General features: G+C 39.9%; 1 protein-coding gene across 6 annotated transcripts in view; it reads right to left on the reverse strand.

Moving 5' to 3' along the window:
• Positions 1 to 221: 221 nt before the first annotated feature.
• TESPA1 (thymocyte expressed, positive selection associated 1) overlaps positions 222 to 20,932 on the reverse strand; it is a 34,832-nt gene continuing 14,121 nt past the window's right edge. For 4 of the 6 annotated variants that reach the window (XM_021923268.2, XM_021923270.2, XM_009180897.4 and 1 more), the window contains 8 exons: positions 17,700 to 17,749; positions 17,025 to 17,078; positions 16,232 to 16,268; positions 15,890 to 15,988; positions 13,580 to 13,788; positions 12,262 to 13,073; positions 11,024 to 11,123; positions 222 to 557 (listed from right to left, as the gene is read on the reverse strand). In XM_021923268.2, coding sequence (XP_021778960.1) covers positions 11,025 to 11,123; positions 12,262 to 13,073; positions 13,580 to 13,788; positions 15,890 to 15,988; positions 16,232 to 16,268; positions 17,025 to 17,078; positions 17,700 to 17,749 — 1,360 coding nt within the window. In that variant the 3' untranslated portion in view covers positions 222 to 557; position 11,024. Of the gene's footprint in view, positions 558 to 11,023; positions 11,124 to 12,261; positions 13,074 to 13,579; positions 13,789 to 15,889; positions 15,989 to 16,231; positions 16,269 to 17,024; positions 17,079 to 17,699; positions 17,865 to 18,918; positions 18,943 to 20,932 lie in introns of those variants that run through there. The other 2 variants (XM_021923273.2, XM_021923272.2) reach the window with 2 other exon arrangements.

Below are 20,932 nucleotides of genomic sequence, written 5' to 3' on the forward strand. Positions count from 1 at the left end.
TGTTGTGGAAGATTTTCTGGAATTTAGTTAGGAGCACAGGGATGAACAGAGGTATAGAGGGAATCCTACTGTGAGATGAAGCATGCTTTTAGAGCCAGAAAGTGAGATGTCCTTCCTCTCTTAGCTTGGGCCCTTTGAAAGTATTAGAAACAAACTTGTCCCCTAAACTTGATCCTGAAGTCTCCTAACTGCCCTTGGCAATGTCAAAGCTTGGGAGAAAATTAAGGCTTTGTTCAGTTTACTGTGGTCCATATTATATATTTTAATACATACATAGTAGATACACCAGTGTACAGAGAAACGAAATGATGTGCCTAAGGTCTTTTTCTGTGCATGCAGCTTGTGGCAGCATTAGGATGTAGATTCCAAATCGCTCAGTCTGGTCTTCTTTCCCATGTACCATGCTGCCTTTCTCCTGCAGAATTTGGGGGTTTGGAGGACCAAGGTGTAGGGGCTGGATGTTGAGGGCAGTGCAGTTTCCTGCAAGAGGTTGGAATTAGGTTCTTCTATGAAGCCACTTCTGTCAGACCACATGCTGTTGTGGTGGTGGAGAAAGCCTGCAATGGGAATAAAAAAGATGCATATCATGCATTTTTGAAACAACTTTGGGTACTGAGGTTAGTAGGAATTTTCATACCTCAGCTGTGGAAATGTTTCTCAGTATTATAAGTGATATTTAAAGTCATTAGCAGCAGCAGCAGCAGAGTCATGTGACTTACGGTTTCTGCTCTTTTCATCATGAGGTGAGATTCCTGCAAGAATTTACCTCTTGCTGTTTAATACTTATAAAAGCATATATTTATACCTTTATTCTTTTGTATAGATTGCTGAGCACTATTGGAGAATATCACTAAACCACTATCAATTCATGTTCTGCACCTTGAAATGAGTCTAACATTATTCACCTATTCAACTAGCAATGCATTTTCTATTAATAATTATTTCTCTTGTTTTTTCCCCATAGTAGAATTCTCAAATTTTTACCATTCTTTTCCTGACTCACACTTTTTAGTAATGACCCTACAGGAAAAAGAGAGAAAGAAATAGGCAGAATTTTTCTTGACTTCCTCTCCAGATGACCAATATAACTGTACTGACACATATAATTTTTTTTTCATTTTGTCTTTCCTCTAATCTCAGAGAAATATCTGTCACACTACTTTATGGCTAGCTACACCCTCCAAAAGTGCCTTGGATCTCATCTCATCCCAGTTCTCAGTAACTTCACACCATCATCATCCCTGATATGGTTTGGCTCTGTGTCCCCACCAAAATATCCTGTTGAATTGTGATCCTGAGTGTTGGAGGTGGGACCTCATGGGAGGTGACTGGATCATAGGAGCAGATTTCCCCCTTGCTGTTCTCATGACAGTGAGTGAATTCTCATGAGATCTGGTTGTTTAAAAGTGTGGAGCACTTCCCCCTTCTCTCTCTCTTCTGCTGACCGTGTGAATATGTGCTTGTTTCCCCTTCCCCTTCTGCCATGAATGAAAGTTCCTGAGGTCTCCACAGCCATGCTTCCTGCACAGCCTATGGAACCATGAGCCAATTAAACCTCTTTTCTCTATAAATTACCCACTCTCAGGTAGGTCCTTGTAGCAATGTGAGAACAGACTCATACAATCCCTTCCCTCCTAAACCATGGCCTTTCCCACTCTATTGATTCTTTCCTTCCAGGGAAATATTTACTGTATGCTGAAACTTTCCCCATCCTAGAAAAAAATTATTTACCTACTTTCTTTTCATCATTTCTTCCTCACTTTTCATATTAACATTTTAAAGTCTTGTCACCCAAATAAAAATATTCTTATCAAGGTTAGTAATTGTTATCTAGTCACAAATACAATGGTATCTTTGCATTCTCCTTCCTATTGGATATTTTATGGTAAATGTGACTGAAGACTACACCCTCCTTGAGAGAAACATCACTTGGTTTCTATTTGCAACTTTTTTTTTCTAATCAATATTACTCCTTTATATACATTGTTTCTTGATAAATCCTTAAATATTAATATTTCTAAGTTTCTTTTTTACTTCAGATTCTGATTCTGCATACTTTCTTGGGTAAGCTATCTTTCCTCATGCCTTCACCTATTATAAGTAAGCCTTGAACTCCAAAAACCTCAATTTCTAGATTCCTTTATCCAACTGCCTAATGGATTGCTGTTTGAGTTTGCCCTCCAAAATTCATGTTGGAATTTAATTGCCATCGTGATAGTATCAAGAGGTGAGGTTTTAGGGAAACAATTAGGATTAGATAAACTCATCAGGTTGAGGCCCCATGATGGGACTGTTGGCTTGATAAGAAGAGGAAGGGAGAGCTGAGAGGGCATGCGCTTGCTTTTTTACCATGTGATATTCTCTGCCATGTTATGAAGCAGTAAGAAGGCCCTCACCAGATGTGGTCCCTCAACCTTGGACTTCCCAGCTCCCAGAACTGTAGTAAATAAATTTCTTTTATAAAGTAAAATAACCAGCTTGTAATGCTCTATTATAGCAACAGAAAACCAATGAAGACATGGGCCTCTTTTTTATAGTATTTTAGAAGTACCTTACACTCACCATGTTCAGATACGAACTCATCAGCTTTTTCTAAATAGTCAAACAAGATAACTAGATATTCTTTCAGTACAGTGTTAATCTTGACTTTCTCTTTACACTGCTATTTTACAATTTTGCAGGGGCAGAGATTACTTTAGAGATTTATGTTGGGTAGAGATGCAAAGAATTTCCATCCAGTGGAACCAGTAATCCGAGAGATAAAGTTTATGCTGTTATTGAATATTGACCAGTTTTGTATCTAATATGGCAATCTATTAAGTTATCTCTCTGTATAAACTGACTTCTCAAATAGTCTTTGGACCAGGTCAAGCATATTGCTGGTACCTTTAGTAATTAATGAGTTGAGTAAAGTCTTTGAACATGTTTATCTACATTTGCATGAGAGTCATTATTTTACCTTTTTGAAAATTATACTTTATTTGCCTTCCAAAGTGTTATTCCTATTTTACTTCATTCTTAATAAAATGATATTTACATCCATTTAATTGCCCAAGAGAAAACCTGTATGCCCTATCTTTCTTTCTGTTCCTTATTCCATTTTTCCTCCCCAAACACAAGTCTAATCGGTCCTGGCTTAGACATTTTACCTTCTAAATATCTCAGAATCTCACTCATCCTCCCCTCCATTCCCACTGCCTACAGCTTATTTCTGATCATCACATTTCTCCTTAGGTTTCTGCAGTCGATTCTTAAATTATTTTCCTTACTCCGCTGGCTTCCTACCCAGTCCATCTCCCATACTTCTGCCAGAATCATCTTTCTAAAAGACAAATTTAATCACATCACTTCCTTTGTAAATTTTTCAGTGGGTTCCTGTCTTAGACTAAATCAAAACACTTAAAATAACACAGGAGACTTTGTTTTATAACTTCCTTTCTATTTATCTTTCTTATTTTCAGTTTTGATCTTTCTCCAGCACATCCCCTTTCTCCCACTAGGCATAAGGTGTAGTTTCAGAACACAATGTGGTATTCCATTCACCTGTTTTTGAACTTATCTTTCTCTCTGCCTAGAATATCAATATTCTGCTTTTCCTTTTTCTACTCTCCTCAGTCACCTTCTCCCTGTTCAATGTTGGACGCATCTGTCCAGACTTACCTTTGCTACATCTTTGCCAACACACATCGTTAAAAAAAGTAATGTCATCTTCTGAGAGGTTAATTTCTGGTCCTTATGGCATTTAATGAAAAGTATTAATAATTGCTGATTTTCTTGTCATGTTTTTCACTAAACTATGTGCTCAAAGCATCCTGTGAACATTTCTGTTTATTCCGTATAATGCTTCTCTTGCTGGTGAGTTTACAAGAAGGCAAGTACATTTCAGTGGTGACAAAGGTAGTGAGAGAATTGCTACTTAGCTTAAAGGGTCAAGGCACACAGTAAATGAAGGTCAGATCCAAGTACAGGTAGTGAGGCTTGCCCTGATCCACAGTAACAGCCTAAACTCTTGCTCAATCAGGGCCATATGCTGTGATCAAAATGGCATTGACTTGAATTTCAGGAGACCTGGGCCTTAGTTCTGGCTCTGATACTAACTAGTTGCATGATCTTGTTAAGTCCTTTTCTTTTCCTGAGCCCATTCAAGTATAAAATGAATTTCAGGTAAATGAAATCATAAAATGCAAAACCACAGACAAAAGAAGACTGCTGTATCTTCTTGTCTCTTCCTCAGTCTTCCCTTTGTCTATACTGTCTCATTCTTTCCTTGGCTATGGAAGGGGGAAAGATAATTTCTATTTGCACGGCATAATCCCCATTTTCTAAGTTGTAGTTCAAATGGATCACCAAGGCTACTTCCAACGCTGCCAAGGCACACAACTTCAGGTGTCAACTTTCACATCAAAAGCAATGTAAGCATTGTTTTTGAGGATGTGCAGAGAAGAGGAGGTCCCGGCTTCATCCACACTACTTTACACAGTCCTTCTGGTAGAAAGAGCCTCTAGTAATTATACTGTACAGCATTTTCAGAAATATTGTCTTACGTAAGTCTTATATAGAGAGATGATGTCCACAAGATTCATCCATGCCATCACATATTGCAAGGCTTCCTTTCTTTTAAAGGCTGAATAATATTTCACTGTATATATATGTCACATTTTCTTTATCCATTCATCCACTGATGGACATTAAGTTTCTTTCCACATCTTAGTCACTGGGAATAGTGCTGCAGTGAAAATAGGAGTGCTAATGTCTCTTCAGGATCCTGATTTCAATTCTTTTGGATAAATACGCAGAAATAGGATTGCTACATCATATGGTAGTTCCACTTTTTATTTTTGTAGGAAACTTAGTACTGTTTTCCATAGCCTTTGCACCATGTTACATTCCTACCAACAGCGTACAGAAGTTCCAGTTACTCTACATCCTTGCCAACACATATCTTTTTTTCTCACTAATAGCCATCCTAACACGTTTAAGGTAATATTTCATTGTGATTTTGATTTGCATTTTCTTGACGATTAGTGATATTGAGAATCTTTTGATATACCTGTTGGGCACTTGTATGTCTTCTTTCAATAAATGATAATTCCAAAATATATAAGAAACGTCTTCAACTTAATAACAAAACAAACAAATAGATCATCCAATTAAAAAATGGGCAAAGGTTGACAACCATCCCTTTGAGATGTAATTATCAAGGAAGATAGAACCTTTCTCTTCCAGTCTCCATGGGCAGGTGGGCGTCTAACTTAAGCACTTTGTTTTAACTTGCAAAATCACTTCCTGTCTTAAAAATATGAGAAGTTAATTTTTTTCTTTGCATAAAGCCACTTGACTGACACAGATGGCCACTCCAATTACCAGGCAAGTGTAGGGTGAACTGTGAGCCACAGATGATTCTGTTAAGTCTTCTTACTTGAGGACAAAGTATTGTTTATTTGACAACAGCCATGTAATGGGTTGTATCTGCTTGGCTACGTACAAGGGTAAGATTTCGTTCTGTCTTTGCAATCTGTTTAGTGGATGTTCTGTAATGCATACCATAGTCTGCTTCAATGCTTATTCAAAAATAAAACTGCTTTCTTTCTTTTGCACCTTTGTGGAGTGATTTCCTGGGGTAGGAGGAGATTTTGTTTTTAATTATATTTTCCTAACAGAGGCAAAACAATGTTGGTAAGAATTGTAAATGAGGTGGAAAAATATTCGCATTTTCATGGTGTGCTCCCACTGTCCCTCCCCCTTGTCTAATCTCTTCCTACACTTCACATCTGACAGTCCCTCTTCAGAATTTATTTTGATATAAAAATAACTGTGTCCAGTATCATCATCTATAAAATGGGGAATAATGAAAGATCTTATATCATAGGATGAAATGATTTAATATCCATAAGTGCTAAGGATTCTGTCTGCTATGTAGTAATACCTACATATATTTGTTGTTATTGGTAATATTATCACACAGAACCATCTTACATCAAAGAGAAGACTGCAGCTACCCAACTTACATAGGTTCCACCAAGCACAAAACAGATAGTGCTTTGAGTTACCCACCATTTGGGGGTATCTCAAACTAGTTTTCTTCTTTGTCTTGTGCTCTGAATGAACATTCCCCCCCGTCCCTCCTGTCTCTTCTGCTGCCACCAGCAGGGTTGACCAAAAAAATGAACTTCCACCTCTAGATATGGTCACTTCACAAAGAGAATAAATATTGGCCTGTGCTACCTCAGATCTGGTAAAAGAAACAAAAAGAACAACAAAATATAAAAACTTTCTCCTTGGCTCTGCCTCTTATAAGCATGATAAAGGTCAAGTGGTTTAAATGTCAACACAGGAAACAAATAGAAAGGGCTGTGAATTTGACATTTTTGAGCATGGTGGAAATCATGAGGAAAGGTGTGGGTCATCCTTCCTCAGGAACTTGGAGGAAGATTAAAACCTCTTTCCAAGCAGACACTAAATGAGAAGGTGGCAAGTGAAGAAAGCTGTTGGCTGGGAGTCAAGGTCCTCTTTCAATAGAAAAGGTGCCTGTTTGACTTCATTTCATGTTGCCATAACAATACCACAGATACGGCAATTTGTAAAGGAGAGAAATTTATTTCTTACAATTCTGGAAGCTGGCAAATCCAAGGTTAAAAGCCCGCATCTGGTGAGGGCCTCCTTGTAGCATCACCCTATGGTGGAAGATGGAGGGCGAAGAGCACGAGAGAGCAAGAAACAAGACACAGCCAAACTTGGTTTTATAAAAAGCTCACTTGAGATAACGAATCCTCTCCCACATGGATTAATAGTGACATTAATCCATTTACGAGGACAGAGCCCTCATGACCTAATCACCTCTCAAAGGTTTGACCTCTCAGCACTGCACTGGGGATTGAGGTTCCAATATATCAACTTCGCAGGATTCATTCAAACCACAGCAGTGCCCTTGTGCTAATTACAGAAAGGCACTCACCTTATGTGAATGAATTAGAAAAAATTAGAACTCGCTCCTAGAAGATGAAAGCCCTAGAGTTTTTGGATGGCAAGCTCAGTAGGGCGGGATTCTAATTCCCATTTGCCTGCTCAGCTGGGTGTCTCTGGGCAATGCACGGGCTGCACAATGCTACACGGTGGCAGGCTGAGTGCTGCTACCACTTCCTATCCACTACTAACAAGTAGTAGTTAATACCTGGGACTTGAAACGACATTATAATGGAAGATCGTTAATCTCCAGGAAATAATTACAGACTCTGAACAAGGGAGAAGTGGGACTATTTCCCAGCAGAACTGAAAAAATTATCCCACTTAGCTCTGCCTTTGATTGTGGTGAGTGAACTTCCCCCTTCCATGTTTATCACACAGGCTTTAATATTGGCAGTACTGAGCTGTTGCTATAGCTCTCCCCTCTTCTTGAGATTTCTTAAAGGGTAATAGAGAAGTGGATTGAGAGAAATAGGTTATAGCTTTGTGAAAAGATGGTTAAACAAATGTACAGGACATTGGAAAAATTTGGGAACTACTGTGACCCCTTCCTCAGCCAAAGACTGTGTCAGGAAAGAAGAGATCTCTTATTTTTCTAGGTAATTATAGAAAAAAATTCTACAAAATATTTTCCTAATTTACTTGAGAGAAAAAGTGTATTTAATTTATAAATTTATTCTATTTCATTGATATGATAAACTATCTTTTGTAAGACTCGTAATTATTTTACATTTTCACTTAAGGAGGCAAATAAAGACAACTAAATTGGCTGACACTATGAATTTTAAGGCACAACCTAATTTCAGAGATGTTAAAATGTGGAAAAATGTGTGCCTTAGAATCAATAAAATACAGCATTTTAAACCATACAGGTAATGGTTTAAATGCTGTAATGAAGCCCCATCACAGGCAGAAAATGGAATCTAGTTAGGTACTGGAAATGTGTGACTCCTAGCAATACTTTCTCCCTAGCAATTCAATTCTGATATTTTAAAATACTAACCTTTAGACAAAGTTGGGACAGGTTTGTGAGAGGAACTTGCGTTCTGGGCGTTGCATAGATTGCCCAGAAGTGTATAACCATATAAATCCTGCACACAGCCTGCTTTGTGGACCATCTTGGCATTTTTCTTGTGCAAGCCTGACATCTGCTGGACAAACGACACTTAAGCAAAGTGCTGCATTTTAGAGTATATTCAGTTCTTGGCAAGAACCTACTTGTGGAGTGAGTATACACTACACATTTTCTGAGAAGAATTTGCATGTAATTTTTATCTTTCTTCTTTTATAGGTAAGGTGTTTTTTCCTTCTGTCTTCTTTTATGATTTTTCCCTTTATTTTTGATTTTCGGTAGTTTAAAAGTTACATGCTTAGGTGTAGATTTTTGGGGTTTTTTTTTTGCGTTTATTCTTTTCAGTGTTCTCTGAGCTTTCTGGATCTGTGGTTTGGTATCTGACATTCATTTGGGGGAAATTCTCAATTGTTATTGTTTCAAATATTTCTTTTATTCCTTTCCCTCTTTCTTCTCCTTCTGGAATTTCCATTATGCATATGTTACACCTTTTGTAAGTGTCCCCTTTCTTGGATATTCTCTTCTATTTTTTTTTCAGTCTTCTTCTCTTAGCTTTTAAGTTTTGGTGGTTTTTATAGCTATAGTCTCAAGCTCAGAGATTCTTTCCTCAGCCATGTCCAGTCCACCAATAAGCCCATCAAAGGCATTCTTCATTTCTGTGATGCCATTTTTTATCTCTAGCATTTATTTTTTATTCTAAGGATTTCCATCTCTCTGCTCATCTGTTCTTACACACAGACTACTTTATCCATTAGAACCCTTATCATTTGAGTTGTTTTAAATTTCCAGTTTGCTAATCCTAACATCCCTGTCATATCTGAGACTGGTTTTAATGTTTTCTCTGTTTCTTCAACCTGTTTTTGCCTTTTACTATGTCTTTTTTTTTTTTTAATAACTAGACACGATGTACTGAGTAAAAGAAATTGATGTAAATAGGCTTTTAGTAATGTGGTGGTAAGGTTTAGGGAGAAAGGAAGTGTTCCATGGTCTTAGGGTTAGGTCTGAGTCTTCCAGTGAGCCTGTGCCTCTGGATTGTGACTCTCATCGGTGCTTCTCAGTCCTCTCTGTCCCCTTTGATGGGACGGGTTGGCTAGAGTAGGCTGGAGTTGCATGTTTCCCTTCCTTCAGGTCAGTTAGTCTCTGATAAAACCTCATCCGGTTAGGTTTTTGGTATCTAGTTTCTCCCGAGGGAAGACTTTGTTAAGAGGAATAGAATGCTCTGGTGCATTTCAAAATGGTTCCTTTCTCCCGTCCCCTGTTGGAAACACTAGGGGATTTTTCTCCAGTATTTCCTGTGAGAACCTGATGGAGCTCCTAGAAGTAAGACTCCCAGAAATAAGGTCTCCCTAGAGTTTTTATTTCTCAGACTGGTCCATGCTGAGCATCCAGTAATTCCTCGATTATTGTACGGGTTCTCTACTGTGGTTCTGATTGCTGGGGGAGTTTATGCTTTGCGGTTTTTGCTCCGATAAGTCATAAATCTTTGTATTTGCCCATTCTCTAATTTGAGGGGAAGTGGTTTGCCCTGTGACCCACTTCTCTGATGGGTCTAGGACGGTTACTAATTTTTCAGTCTGTTCAGCTTTTTACTTATTGTTTGGGCAGAGTGGCCACTTCCAACTCCTGACGTGCCAAACCAGCAACTGAAACCATCTGAAACTTCCTGAAGTGCGCATGACATATTGATGCCTTCTGCTATTTACCTCTTTTGTGGGTGACTAAGTATATACATATGATTCATATACCCTGAGATGTTGGTAGTAGGTAAGAAAGAAAGAAGAGTTTTAGATTCCTAAAACCACAGAGAATTAGAATTAAAACAGTTAGAGTTGTAAATATATTTGTGTGTCTGAGCAAGTACCACTGATATTTTGGAGTATTAACCAAGAAAACAATTGGACTAGAAAATGCAGAAAATGGTACCCAGATATCCAAAACAAAGGAATCTCTAAGCAAGATTTATTTACTTAATTCAATAAAGATTTTAATTTATACTATCTGGGGAAAATACCATTATCCCTTATGTCATTTTCTTTGTGGTTGTAGTAGATGGGTGGTTAAAACTACAGGAAGACTAATTTTCTTTAGTTTAAATAATAAATTACTGGCCAAACTATTTAAAGGTATAAGAGATACCTCTGAAAGAAAATTAATACTGAAAAACTCATATCTGGAGGAAAGAAATTTTAGCTGCAATAAATAACAGTGTGAAATTCATTTCCTGCTTTGACAAGGGGAGGGAGAGCTATGCTCATCAGACCGTAGTTGCAGAAAGGAGATCAGACCCTAAATGAGCATAACTGGGAGGTACATTGAGGAGTCTGCCGAGTCCAATGATGTGGGCTGATTAGAACATAGCTGAAAGCAGGTGTTGGGATATTGATTGCCATGGCTGGTCCTCACCTGTTACAAAACTTCTACTACAATGCGTTTCAAACTTCAATATGCAATGAATTATCTAACCTAAAGATCTTGGTAAAACTGTGATTCATTAGGTCTGGGGTAGGGGCTGATAGTCCACATTTCTAACAGAATCCCAGGGGATGCTGATGCTGCTTGTATCTGTAGACTACATTTTGAATATTAAAGTTCTACACAATGTCTCAGGAACAGCATTTCTCAGACTGTGATTACCAGACCAGCAGCAATAGCATCACCTGAGAACTTCTTAGAAATGCAAATTCTTTGGTTCTATCCAGGCCAACTCAATCAGACACTCTGGGAGTTGGGATCCAGTCATTTGTATTTTAACAAGCCCTCCATGTGATTGTGGTGGCTGCCAAAGCCTGAGCATCATTGATCTAGAGAAGTATTTTCCAGCCATAATAGAATCACCTGGAAGCTTAAAATAATTAGTCATTGGTTTCCAATTAAATCAGAACCACAGGATGTGGGACCCTTTATTATGGGTATTTTTTTTTAAAACCTTCCTCATTTGATTACAATGTGCAGCCAGGTTTGAGAACTGCCTGAGAGAGGCCCACTTACTTCAGGAGTCTTTGCCAGCAAAAGTCTGGTGGTGGGGCGGGTGCCTCTGTCTGCTGGGCCAGCGACTCTGACTCTCCTCCTCTTCACTGTTGCTTTGTACCTGTAACCAAGATCCCACAGAACTCAGCCAGAGCCAAGGGGGAAAGGGGGTAAGGAAAGGTGCAGGTGGCAGGTAGCTGTAGGGGAAGGAGGCTGAGTGTATTTGAGAGACACCCTCTTCTGTGGTGTCAGGGACACAGTAATGAGGAAGGCAGGAGCTGAGGTGTGGCTCTACATTCAAGGAGAGGTGACATACATGCAAATGATATTTCAAATAATCACGGCTTCTTTTGTGGCAAAGATTAAAAAGCTTTTTAAAGAGATCCCAATACCTCATGGAAGTACCTTCCACAGACCCAGGCAAGAGGAGTTCTGAGTTTTAGAGGGTCAGAAGAGTTGGTGGACTTAGAGAATGTGCCCATGTGTCCTGCACTATTTGTTTTAGAACGTTCTTTGGTTACTCAGAATTACAAGGTTTGCTGGTCAAATGGCCCCAAGCCGGTTGCAGGAACGTGCGCTGGTTTTGACTGACGACTGTTCTCTCAAGGGCTGACCTCTCCGGTATTGTATGCAACCTAGGCCCAAATGATGACTGATGGCTGTTTGTGTAGGTGGGAGCTTGTGGCATTTGGATGTGCAGGCTCGGGTGACCAAACATGGGCATGCAAGGTCCCTGATGGTATAGGACAGGTCCGGGCATGGGAAGAGAAGGGGACAGATCAGGAGCTGGGGAGTGGTTCTGCTCACACTGTAACGTTCTAGCACAGAAGGCCTAAGAGTCTGAGAATCCTAGATTGAAATCTGGACTTCTAGGTCTTTATGGTTAGATATTTGTCAAGGTAAGGGAGAATTTATTTTATTTAAGAGTGGTTAGCTTTGTGTAAAACTGTTCTCCATTTGTAATCTTATGAGGACCACAGCAAATGGTAATGACAGGTGTACTTTATGAGAACATTAAATGGCAATCAGATCAGGTAAGTATTACCAAAGGAGCTCTGAAAACTTGACTGCTCTTAGGAAACCAGGCCTCTTTCTCTTTCTCCTTGTATATTAAACCTGAATTCAAATCAGAAAGTATATATCTGGCTAGGACAGGAAGCCTGGATTTTTTTTCCCCCAAGGGTCCTAACCCTTCATCTTCTGGGAAAGAATCTACAGCCTTTCTCTGCCAGTCTCTCCCTCACCTCCAACCCACTTACCTCCTCCAAGTCAAAAGTGTCCTGTGGCTGCTGGCTTAAAGACCGACGCAGTTCTGGTCTGTCTACACTCTGCTTCCATTTCTCCTGGGTGATGGACAGGTCCAAGGACTTAACCTTCCTGCCCATGAGATTCTTCTGGAACAGGCTCTTTCTTGCTCTGCTCTTTCTTTTCCAGAAAGTCTCATCCTTGGCTGGATGGGTTTCCGTATTGGTGGCTGGTAGACTACACAGCTCTCTCCTTATCTGAGCGGGGTCTGTGCTCCACTGTGGATCTTCTATGGGCAGAGAATGTGTGCAACAGGGTACCTTGGGGTTCGAATCCAGAGTTTGCGATGGTGCTAGCACTGTGGACATCCCCTGCTGTGTTTCCTCTTTGCAGCAGAGGACAAATGGATAAGGAGAAGTGGGCAGCTTTTCACCCTCAACAGGGGGCACAGGATCTTCCTGTGAGAATTGTCCCAAATCAGAGTCTTGCTGGAGGACCTGCTTCTCTTCTTTCACTTTGTCCATCACTTCCAACACAACTTGGTCCAAACTGTTCTTTCTGGGGGTGTTGTGGGGTGGTGGTGGCCGATCTCGGGGGCATGTGTACAGACACATCTTAGAGATGGCTTTCCGAAGGCGGTCTCTGGGTGAGTGGGGTTCAGGCTCTCGGGACACAATCCTGATGGATGGCACATCAGTTGGATGGTTGCAATTCCAGAACATGTGGGATGGTGTGAACTTTTGGACGGGTGTCTTAGACACGTAGGAGTAGAGACAGAAGAAGGCATCAGCTGTGACAGCCAGTGTTTGCACCTGCTTAAACCTGCCTGGGTAAAAGAGTTAAAGATGGTGAGTCTGGGGTTCATCAGCAAATTTTCTTAAATCATTCCCTGCAGAAGGCTCCCCAAAGCTCAAAATTCAAGGAGAAGCTTCCAATTTTCCTACTAGTGTTTCTCCCTTTTAGATTTCTAACACCCAGGGTTCTTTTTCTTGAATTTCATGATTTCTTGACACCCCATCCCATGTAGATATTCCAACTGGGAAATAAAAAAGAGGGATAAGATTTATAGACATCATGCTGATACGATTCACCAAAAGGCAAGAAGGCCTAAAGGAAGCAGTAATGGCCTGAAGTCTCTTGAAGGCTATTTCTTTAAGAGAAAGAATCAGACAGAGTTCTCCATCTTCAATGAAGACAACATAAGAGGAAATAGACACAATAGGCAAAGGGTCAAAGCTAACCAAGAGAAAGCAGGATTTGAAGTCACTGAGTCCTGCTGTGAAAATCTAAAGGGTAAGGGAAATAGAGCCGGTGTCTGGGAGGGATACTCACTGGCCAGCATGAGGCAGGGGTCTTCCATTTCAATCCTCCGCACCTGGGACTTCAGGAAGAGCTGGAAATCAATGCCCTTGGCCTGAGAGGGGGTGGTGAAAAATCGGGCGGGTATCCGAGAAGTGTCTTTGTGATCCTCTTGGCAAAAGCCCAGACTGAAGAGGACATCTTCTGCATCTTCTTGCACTTTGTCGAGAATCTCTGAGATGCTGAAATGAGGGAGTTTGGGTAAATAAGGGACAATTTTGAGACATACGTTAATTCAGAACATCAGAATATCTAACAAAAGTGTCAGAAGACTGAAATTCTTTTCTGTTCATTTCTCTGCTTTTCACTGTGACTTTGAGAAAAGCTTTCACTTCTCTGAATCTAAATTACCTGTCTGAAACAGGGAAACTACAATCCAACCCTAGTTATAAAAACTGAATAAAATTTTAGAACAGTACTTTGAACAACTTATTGCAGATGGATAAAAATTTAAGTAAATATGAAAAGATTTTGAAAAATGAAGAGCAGTATAGATACAAATAAATTTCACGGCTGAATCATTAAGTGCTCAGTTCCCAAATTTGCCATCCGACTTGCCCCAGTGGTTTTTGTGTGGGACGCCTAAGCAATGAATGTGTAAGAAACATAGAACCCCTGAAGGTCAACATTTTTATTCCTGACCTCAGGGCAAAAAGTAATCAATAAGTACATCCAAAACCTGATTTTGAGAGGTATGCTCCTTTCTAGCCTGTTTTTGGTACGGAAGTCCTGTGTTACAGAAAATCGCGTGCATGCACTCTCCCTGTATCGTATCAACCTGGATTTACGTCTAAATCGGAGTTCCACCAACCTGGGTGACACTAGAGCTTAGTAATTGTGTTTCAAACAGTGAGGCTAAGGGAAGCTATTGTTATTTGACGCTTTGAATAATCACTATCACTCTCTTCAGAAAGTATTCTGGGCTTTTTGATCAAATAGGGAACATCTTGTTTAGCTAATAGCTGGACAGTCGGAATCCCTGGATCTACTCTTGTGCTTGCCAGCTTTTATCTTCATGGTCCTAAGTTTCCCTTTCTGTGAATTGTGGGCATAAAACTGGATCAGTGCTTCTCAGCCATGGCTACATGTAACGGCCACTTTTGCAGGCTTTAAAAATGCATATATTTGAATCCCATCTCCAGACATTCTGATTAAATTGAACTAGGGTATGAACTAGGACTAAGGCTCAGTGAGGATAAATTACTAAACCTGGTCATGTGACAAAATTTAGGTCTCAGAACCAGGTCTCAAATTCAAATTTTGACTTCAAATTTCAGATACATTTCATTATATCATACTAGTTTTCCAGACTTTTCATCTTTTTTAAAGAGTTATTTGTGTGTATATTTTGCCCACCCTATTAAATCATTCAGCTCCTGGGGTCAAGCTATTTGTCTGCTTCATCTTTTCTTTTTTTATTTTTATTTTTATTTAAGTTCTGGGGTACATGTGCAGGATGTGCAGGTTTGTTACATAGGTAAACGTGTGCCATGGTGGTTTGCCGCACCTATCAACCCATCACCTAGGTATTAAGCCCAGCATGCGTTAGCTATTTTTCCTAATGATCTCCCTCTTCTCACCTGACCCCCTGGCAGGTCCCAGTGTGTGTTGTTCCCCTCCCTGTGTCCATGTGTTCTCATTATTCAGCTCCTACTTAGACGTGAAAACATGTGGTGTTTGGTTTTCTGTTCCTGTGTTAGTTTGCTGAGGATAACCAGCTTCCAGCTCCATCCATGTCCCTGCAAAGGACACGAACGTGTTCCTTTTTATGGCTGCCTAGTATTCGTGTATATGTACCACATTTTCTTTATCCAGTCTATCACTGATGGGCATTTGGGTTGGTTCCACGTCTTTGCTATTGTGAATAGTGCTGCTTCATCTTTTTCAAATTCCGTACAGTCATTGCCTGGCCTGCATGTCTGAATGAATTAATATTTTACTGCTTCATTCAATCAGCAAATTAGTCAATCAATCAATGCATTGTTTACTGAGCATCTACTCTGAGTCTTGGAACTGTGATGGTATCAATACTGTATCTCCTGGGTACAAGTTTCAGTGGGAGGAGACACCTATATTTTACACATAGTTTTCAGCTCTGAGAAGACTCCTCTGCATCTTTCACAATTCTTGAAACAAATATGGTCACATTTTTCAAGCATGCAGTAAAAGTACATAACAGCTCCAGTAAGATATCCGAGAAAAAAGAGGCCATGGCTCTTGGTTCTATTCTCCTATGCTTCTCATCTTCTCCACCCTTCCACCCTGCCAAACTTTAGTACCTACCTTGAACTAGTCTTGTTGGTCCCTGCAGTCATGCTGCTGGAAGCCAAACTACAGCCAAGATCAAGTAGCTGGAAAGGCCTGGCTGTCTCGAGGAAACTCCTGCAGAGATCAAAGCTGATGTCATACAAATCTTATTTCCAGTTTGCACCCTGGCTTCAAGGAATCCCTGCTGGGCTTATTCACCCCCTGATGGGTACCTTTTAGTCTATGTAGTTGTTGTTCATTGGAAAGTCTCACTTTCTAATGTGAATCTTTAGGTCTTTATTTTAATCTCTTTGACCTACCCCAATTCACTGATTTTTAAAGGAGACATCATTTGCCCTGGCTGAACCTAACACTTACCTGGAGAAGAGTTTGCCATTGGCGGCCAGTAGTGTGGCTGGACAAGAAACAGAGAAGCAAAGAACAAATTAGAAGGGAAAATGAAAATCACCTGCGTTGCCCCTCTGAACTTAAAACTCAGTCCCCTCCGTTTCCTTTTGTCACTGTGACAGACTAGCTGGACCCCATGAATTCTGTACTTCTTGGGGCCTCAAGATTACCTAACACAGTTCTGGAATAAGGACAGATATGCCAGAGAGTAACTGGCCTTAAGCCTCTGAACTTCTGACCCATGACTGATGTCTAGGGAAGAGCCCCTCTGTGCTAAAAAGGATAGAGTCATTTGGTCCTCCTGGCTAGTGTTCCTGCCCCCCCTACACGAGTCTTTACAGGTCCCAGGAGACACTGGTAGGTTGCTGTGCTTTCATTCTTTACTGATGCCCTTCTCCTCCTGAAGTATCGTCTCTATTTTACACCCAATGCACAAACTTGTTTGGAGTTTCTGTACAGAAAACAGTCTTAAAGATATCTGGGCAGCAAATGTTATAGTAATTTTATATGTCATTGTCCCGGGGTCAAAGGAAAGTTCCAATGATGAACCAGTAGGAGTCATGATAGGCCGATGAGGAAGTGTTTCTGGGCATGTGATGCCTTCTGTATTTTACGTTAGATAATAATGAGACTGCCCTTTCCCTATAGATAAGACCCCAGGGATGGGCTGTTTCTTTTTGAAGTTTTGCACTTCCATCCTATCCAAAACTCATCCAATGTATATCCCATTCTCATCCCAACCTCAGAGAACTGTGCCACTTACCCTCTGCTCCCAGGGTCAAGTCATCTTCAAAGCTGGTCCCATGGCTGCAGAAGCCTGTCCAATAAACAGGTGAGGGTCACAGAAAATAAGGATGGAACGTAACGCATGCACACGCACACACCCCTGCATACACGAACACCTTCATATGCCCTTAGACTAGACTTGCACAACTACATAATCATACTAGATATCCACATGTTTGTCAAATTATTGTACATATACCACCTCAGAAGTCATATTCGTTTTTGATTCAGAAAGAATCATACATACATTCACCTATAACCTCTCCCCTATATCACATAGTTATGTACACAATCCCCTGCCAAACAGCAAACACACGGGGGTGTGCACTCACACCCATATAAACACATATCATCAAATATATAAGAACTTTATAAAAGTTCTTATCCTACAGCAGTGGTTGTTATCTGAGCAACCCCTAGCAGAAGATAGCCTATGACTGTTAGTGAGCCTGTGGGCTCTGAGCCAGCATTTTCTTCTGGATTTCCTGAAGCCTTGTGACCACGAACAGTGTTTTGCAGCCAGTTTAAGAACACTCAGGTACTCTTTTGCATGCCTATACACGTACATGTACATAAACACTCACATACACACACGCACAGGTATGTCACTCTCCAGGTAGAAGAACAACAGAAGGACAGAACCTGTACTCACCACTGTAGATAAACTGTCCTGCTTCCTCAGAAAGTCCTTCTTCGGAGTATCTAAACCAAAAACAGTCTTATAGGTTGAAGTCACTTACTACATTTTCCCAGGAGCTTTTAAAAGCTCATACATGTTCATATTCTTTTCCAATAAGAGTCAGTAGTATTTAATTTGCTTTTATATTGGAGAAAACAAAGACAGAGTGGTTACTTGACTGAAAAATTCACAGAAGTAGTTGGGGAAACCGAGGCTGGAATGCACTATGTTTTAGATTGTGCTTCTGTTGTCCTGGCCACAGGACTAAGAGACAAAAGTCAGCTTAGCAATGATTCTTCGATCTTTAGGTAAAATAGGAAAGAAAGAATATTGAAGCAAAACTGGAGAATTACATTCATAGAAGCAGGGGTTTGCGTGCCATAATTTCCAAATGGCAAACATAAATTTCTAGGTTTTCTTAGAACTTTTAGATCACCTTAACTACCCACACTTCCTTCCTTCTCTCTGAACCATGTTATTGCTGAATATCATGTCATTCAGGAAACAGAAGAAATCGTATCCTGGTTAGAGATATTTTAAAATTTTCAGACATGGTCTTATCAAACATTTACCATCTCCACCAGAAGAACAAACAGAAATCAGCATAAATGGTAGTGAGAGACAGCTCAGTTTTACAAACAAGGAAGAAATTCTGTCTGTCAAAAACAGGTGTGTGAAGTAATCTGTGACAGGGCTTTGAAATGGGACCAGCACATCTAGATGCTAGTCCCGGCTCATTGTGGCTCTTTTGTTCTCGAATATCATGTAAGGGAATTTGGATCCCTAGATATTATCATCATCTAAGTCTACTTCAAACACTGACATGTTGTGAATTTTGTAGAGTTTGCTTTCCTAAAGCTTTTTACATGGAAGTTGTTCATGGTGCTTTAAATATAATCTCAAGTGGAGGTTGGAGGGAAAAGGGTCAGTAACGTGAGTTAGCAGGGAAACTGAAGAGCGTCCACTGGTGCTGGTCCTAAAGGAGCTTTTCTCTTCATCAGTCTCCAGCAATCCAGATTACTCTCAGGCTACTGGAGTATCACTTCATGGCGTGTGTAACAGTGGGAATGGGCTTACTAACCAAATATCTCTAGGTCAAGTTCTGCCTAAATTTTACAAAATAAGTCATTACATATATAGATATCTTTTGCTTGTAACTCCTTTCAATAGTAAAAAAACCAGCCATGCTTACCAAAATCTGAATTTTCATATGTCCTCATGAAAATTCATAGAAGCAGGTTCTACATCAAAGGTTCGTTATAAAATGTGAAATAATAGGCAAGCTCATTAAGAATAGGTAACTCTAATAATGCACCTAGAACTATAAATATATTTTTCTCTTCCTAATATATAATTACATAAAATATGCGATGGTATAATACTACAAACATGTGTAACTATATATAATATTTACTATTACTACTAAAAACAGCATGATAGCTAATATAGTCAAGTACTAGAATATTGCAATTTACTACTGCATTTAATGCTTGTGTTGTAACTGCACAGTAGTGCAACTACTAAGGCCTACTATTACTAGAGGTACAATTTAAATAGACTACAATTCCATTTCTAGGTTGTACCCAGTGGACATGCCTGTATATGCTCCCCCAAGTAAATACTAGTAGTGATAACCAAGAAATAGAAGCCTCCAAATCCCTATGTATTATAAAATTAAACAATTATGTAATAACTATACAACTTAATATTGCACAATAATAAGAACGAGTTACTACTGCATGCGAATACATGGATAAGCATCATAAACATAATGCTAAGCCAAAGAAACACACATAAAACAGTACATGTTGTATGACTATTTCTATAAAGTTCAAAATAATCCCAAACATATCTATGATGTTACAAGTCAGGGTATTTGTTACCCTTGGAGGCAGGATAGTGAATGGAAGGGATGGAAAGGAGGCGCTTGGAATGCTGGCAATGCTTTGCTTTAGGTTTCATGGGTGTATTCCCTTTGTGAAAATTCACTGGGCCATTTATGTATTTATTTATTTGCCTATGATTTATTTGTTGACAGGGTCTCACTCTGTCTCCCAGGTTGGAGTGCAGTGAGAATAGCTCACTGCAGCCTTGAACTCCTAAGCCCAAGCAAGCCTCCTGCTTCAATCGCCTGAGTAGCTAGGACTACAGATGCTGCCATGCCTGGCTAATTTTTAAAAACTGTTTTGTTTTTTCTTGTAGAGTTGGAGTAATGGTACATTGCCCAGAGTGGTCTTGAACTCTTGGGCTCAAGCATTCCTCCTGCCTTGAACTCCCAAAGTGCTGGGGTTACAGGCATTAGCCATGTGCCTGGCCTCAGTTATATATTTAATACTCATTTATTTTTCAGTAGGTATATTATACTTCAATATAATTTATATTAAAAAGAAAAAAGTTACTGATATGTATGCTGAACTTCAATACGATTTACATTTAAAATGTCACTGATAAAATTTCTGGTTTGTCCAAAGCAAAACTCACTTGTATTCATTGGATACAAGTTTTTATTGGGTGCTCATCCTACATTTTTCTGCTTTAGTTATTATCTGCCAAGTATTTCTATTCTGTTTATGAGGAACAGCCCCTGATGGGTCTTGGGGAAGTCTGTGGAACCTTCAACAGAAGTGTGGACATGGGCCTGGAGCTATTGATGCTTTCTCACTGAGCACAATGATTTGAGACTTTATGGCCATCACTCAAGTCCCAGGCCTTCCATGGGTTATTGGATAGGCCATAAAATCAATGACCAGGGACTAGATCTATAGCTGCTCCCCTCTTCCCACCCTTGCACTGAAAAATTCCTTAGCATCGTTTTAAGTCTCAAATGAAAGAGCCAAGATATTGCTCTTCCTGTATACCCAGTCCCTAAACAAATAGTAGGGAGGAGGGGTTGGATTGTGGGAAGAAGTATATGGCTATTTTTAGCTTCTTCTAGATGTTTCCATAGCTACCTGCCTGCAGAGATTTAAGCTGAAGCCCACACAGATGATTTTTGGGCTCCCAACCCCACCTCTGGTGATTCATGAGCAACACAGTCATGTCCCAGAAAATCTCGAGAGCTTAGGAGGAGAAAGAAAAAAGGAGAGGCATAGTTTGCAAAGACATGCATGATCAGATCCGGTGGCAGAATAGCCGGCCGCTATATTCAATTGCACTGAGAAACATTGACACTAAATTGCCTGAGATGTTGGTGTACTATCCTGGAG

The sequence above is a fragment of the Papio anubis genome, chromosome 9, assembly GCF_008728515.1.
Source record: "Papio anubis isolate 15944 chromosome 9, Panubis1.0, whole genome shotgun sequence".
Lineage (NCBI taxonomy): Eukaryota > Metazoa > Chordata > Mammalia > Primates > Cercopithecidae > Papio > Papio anubis.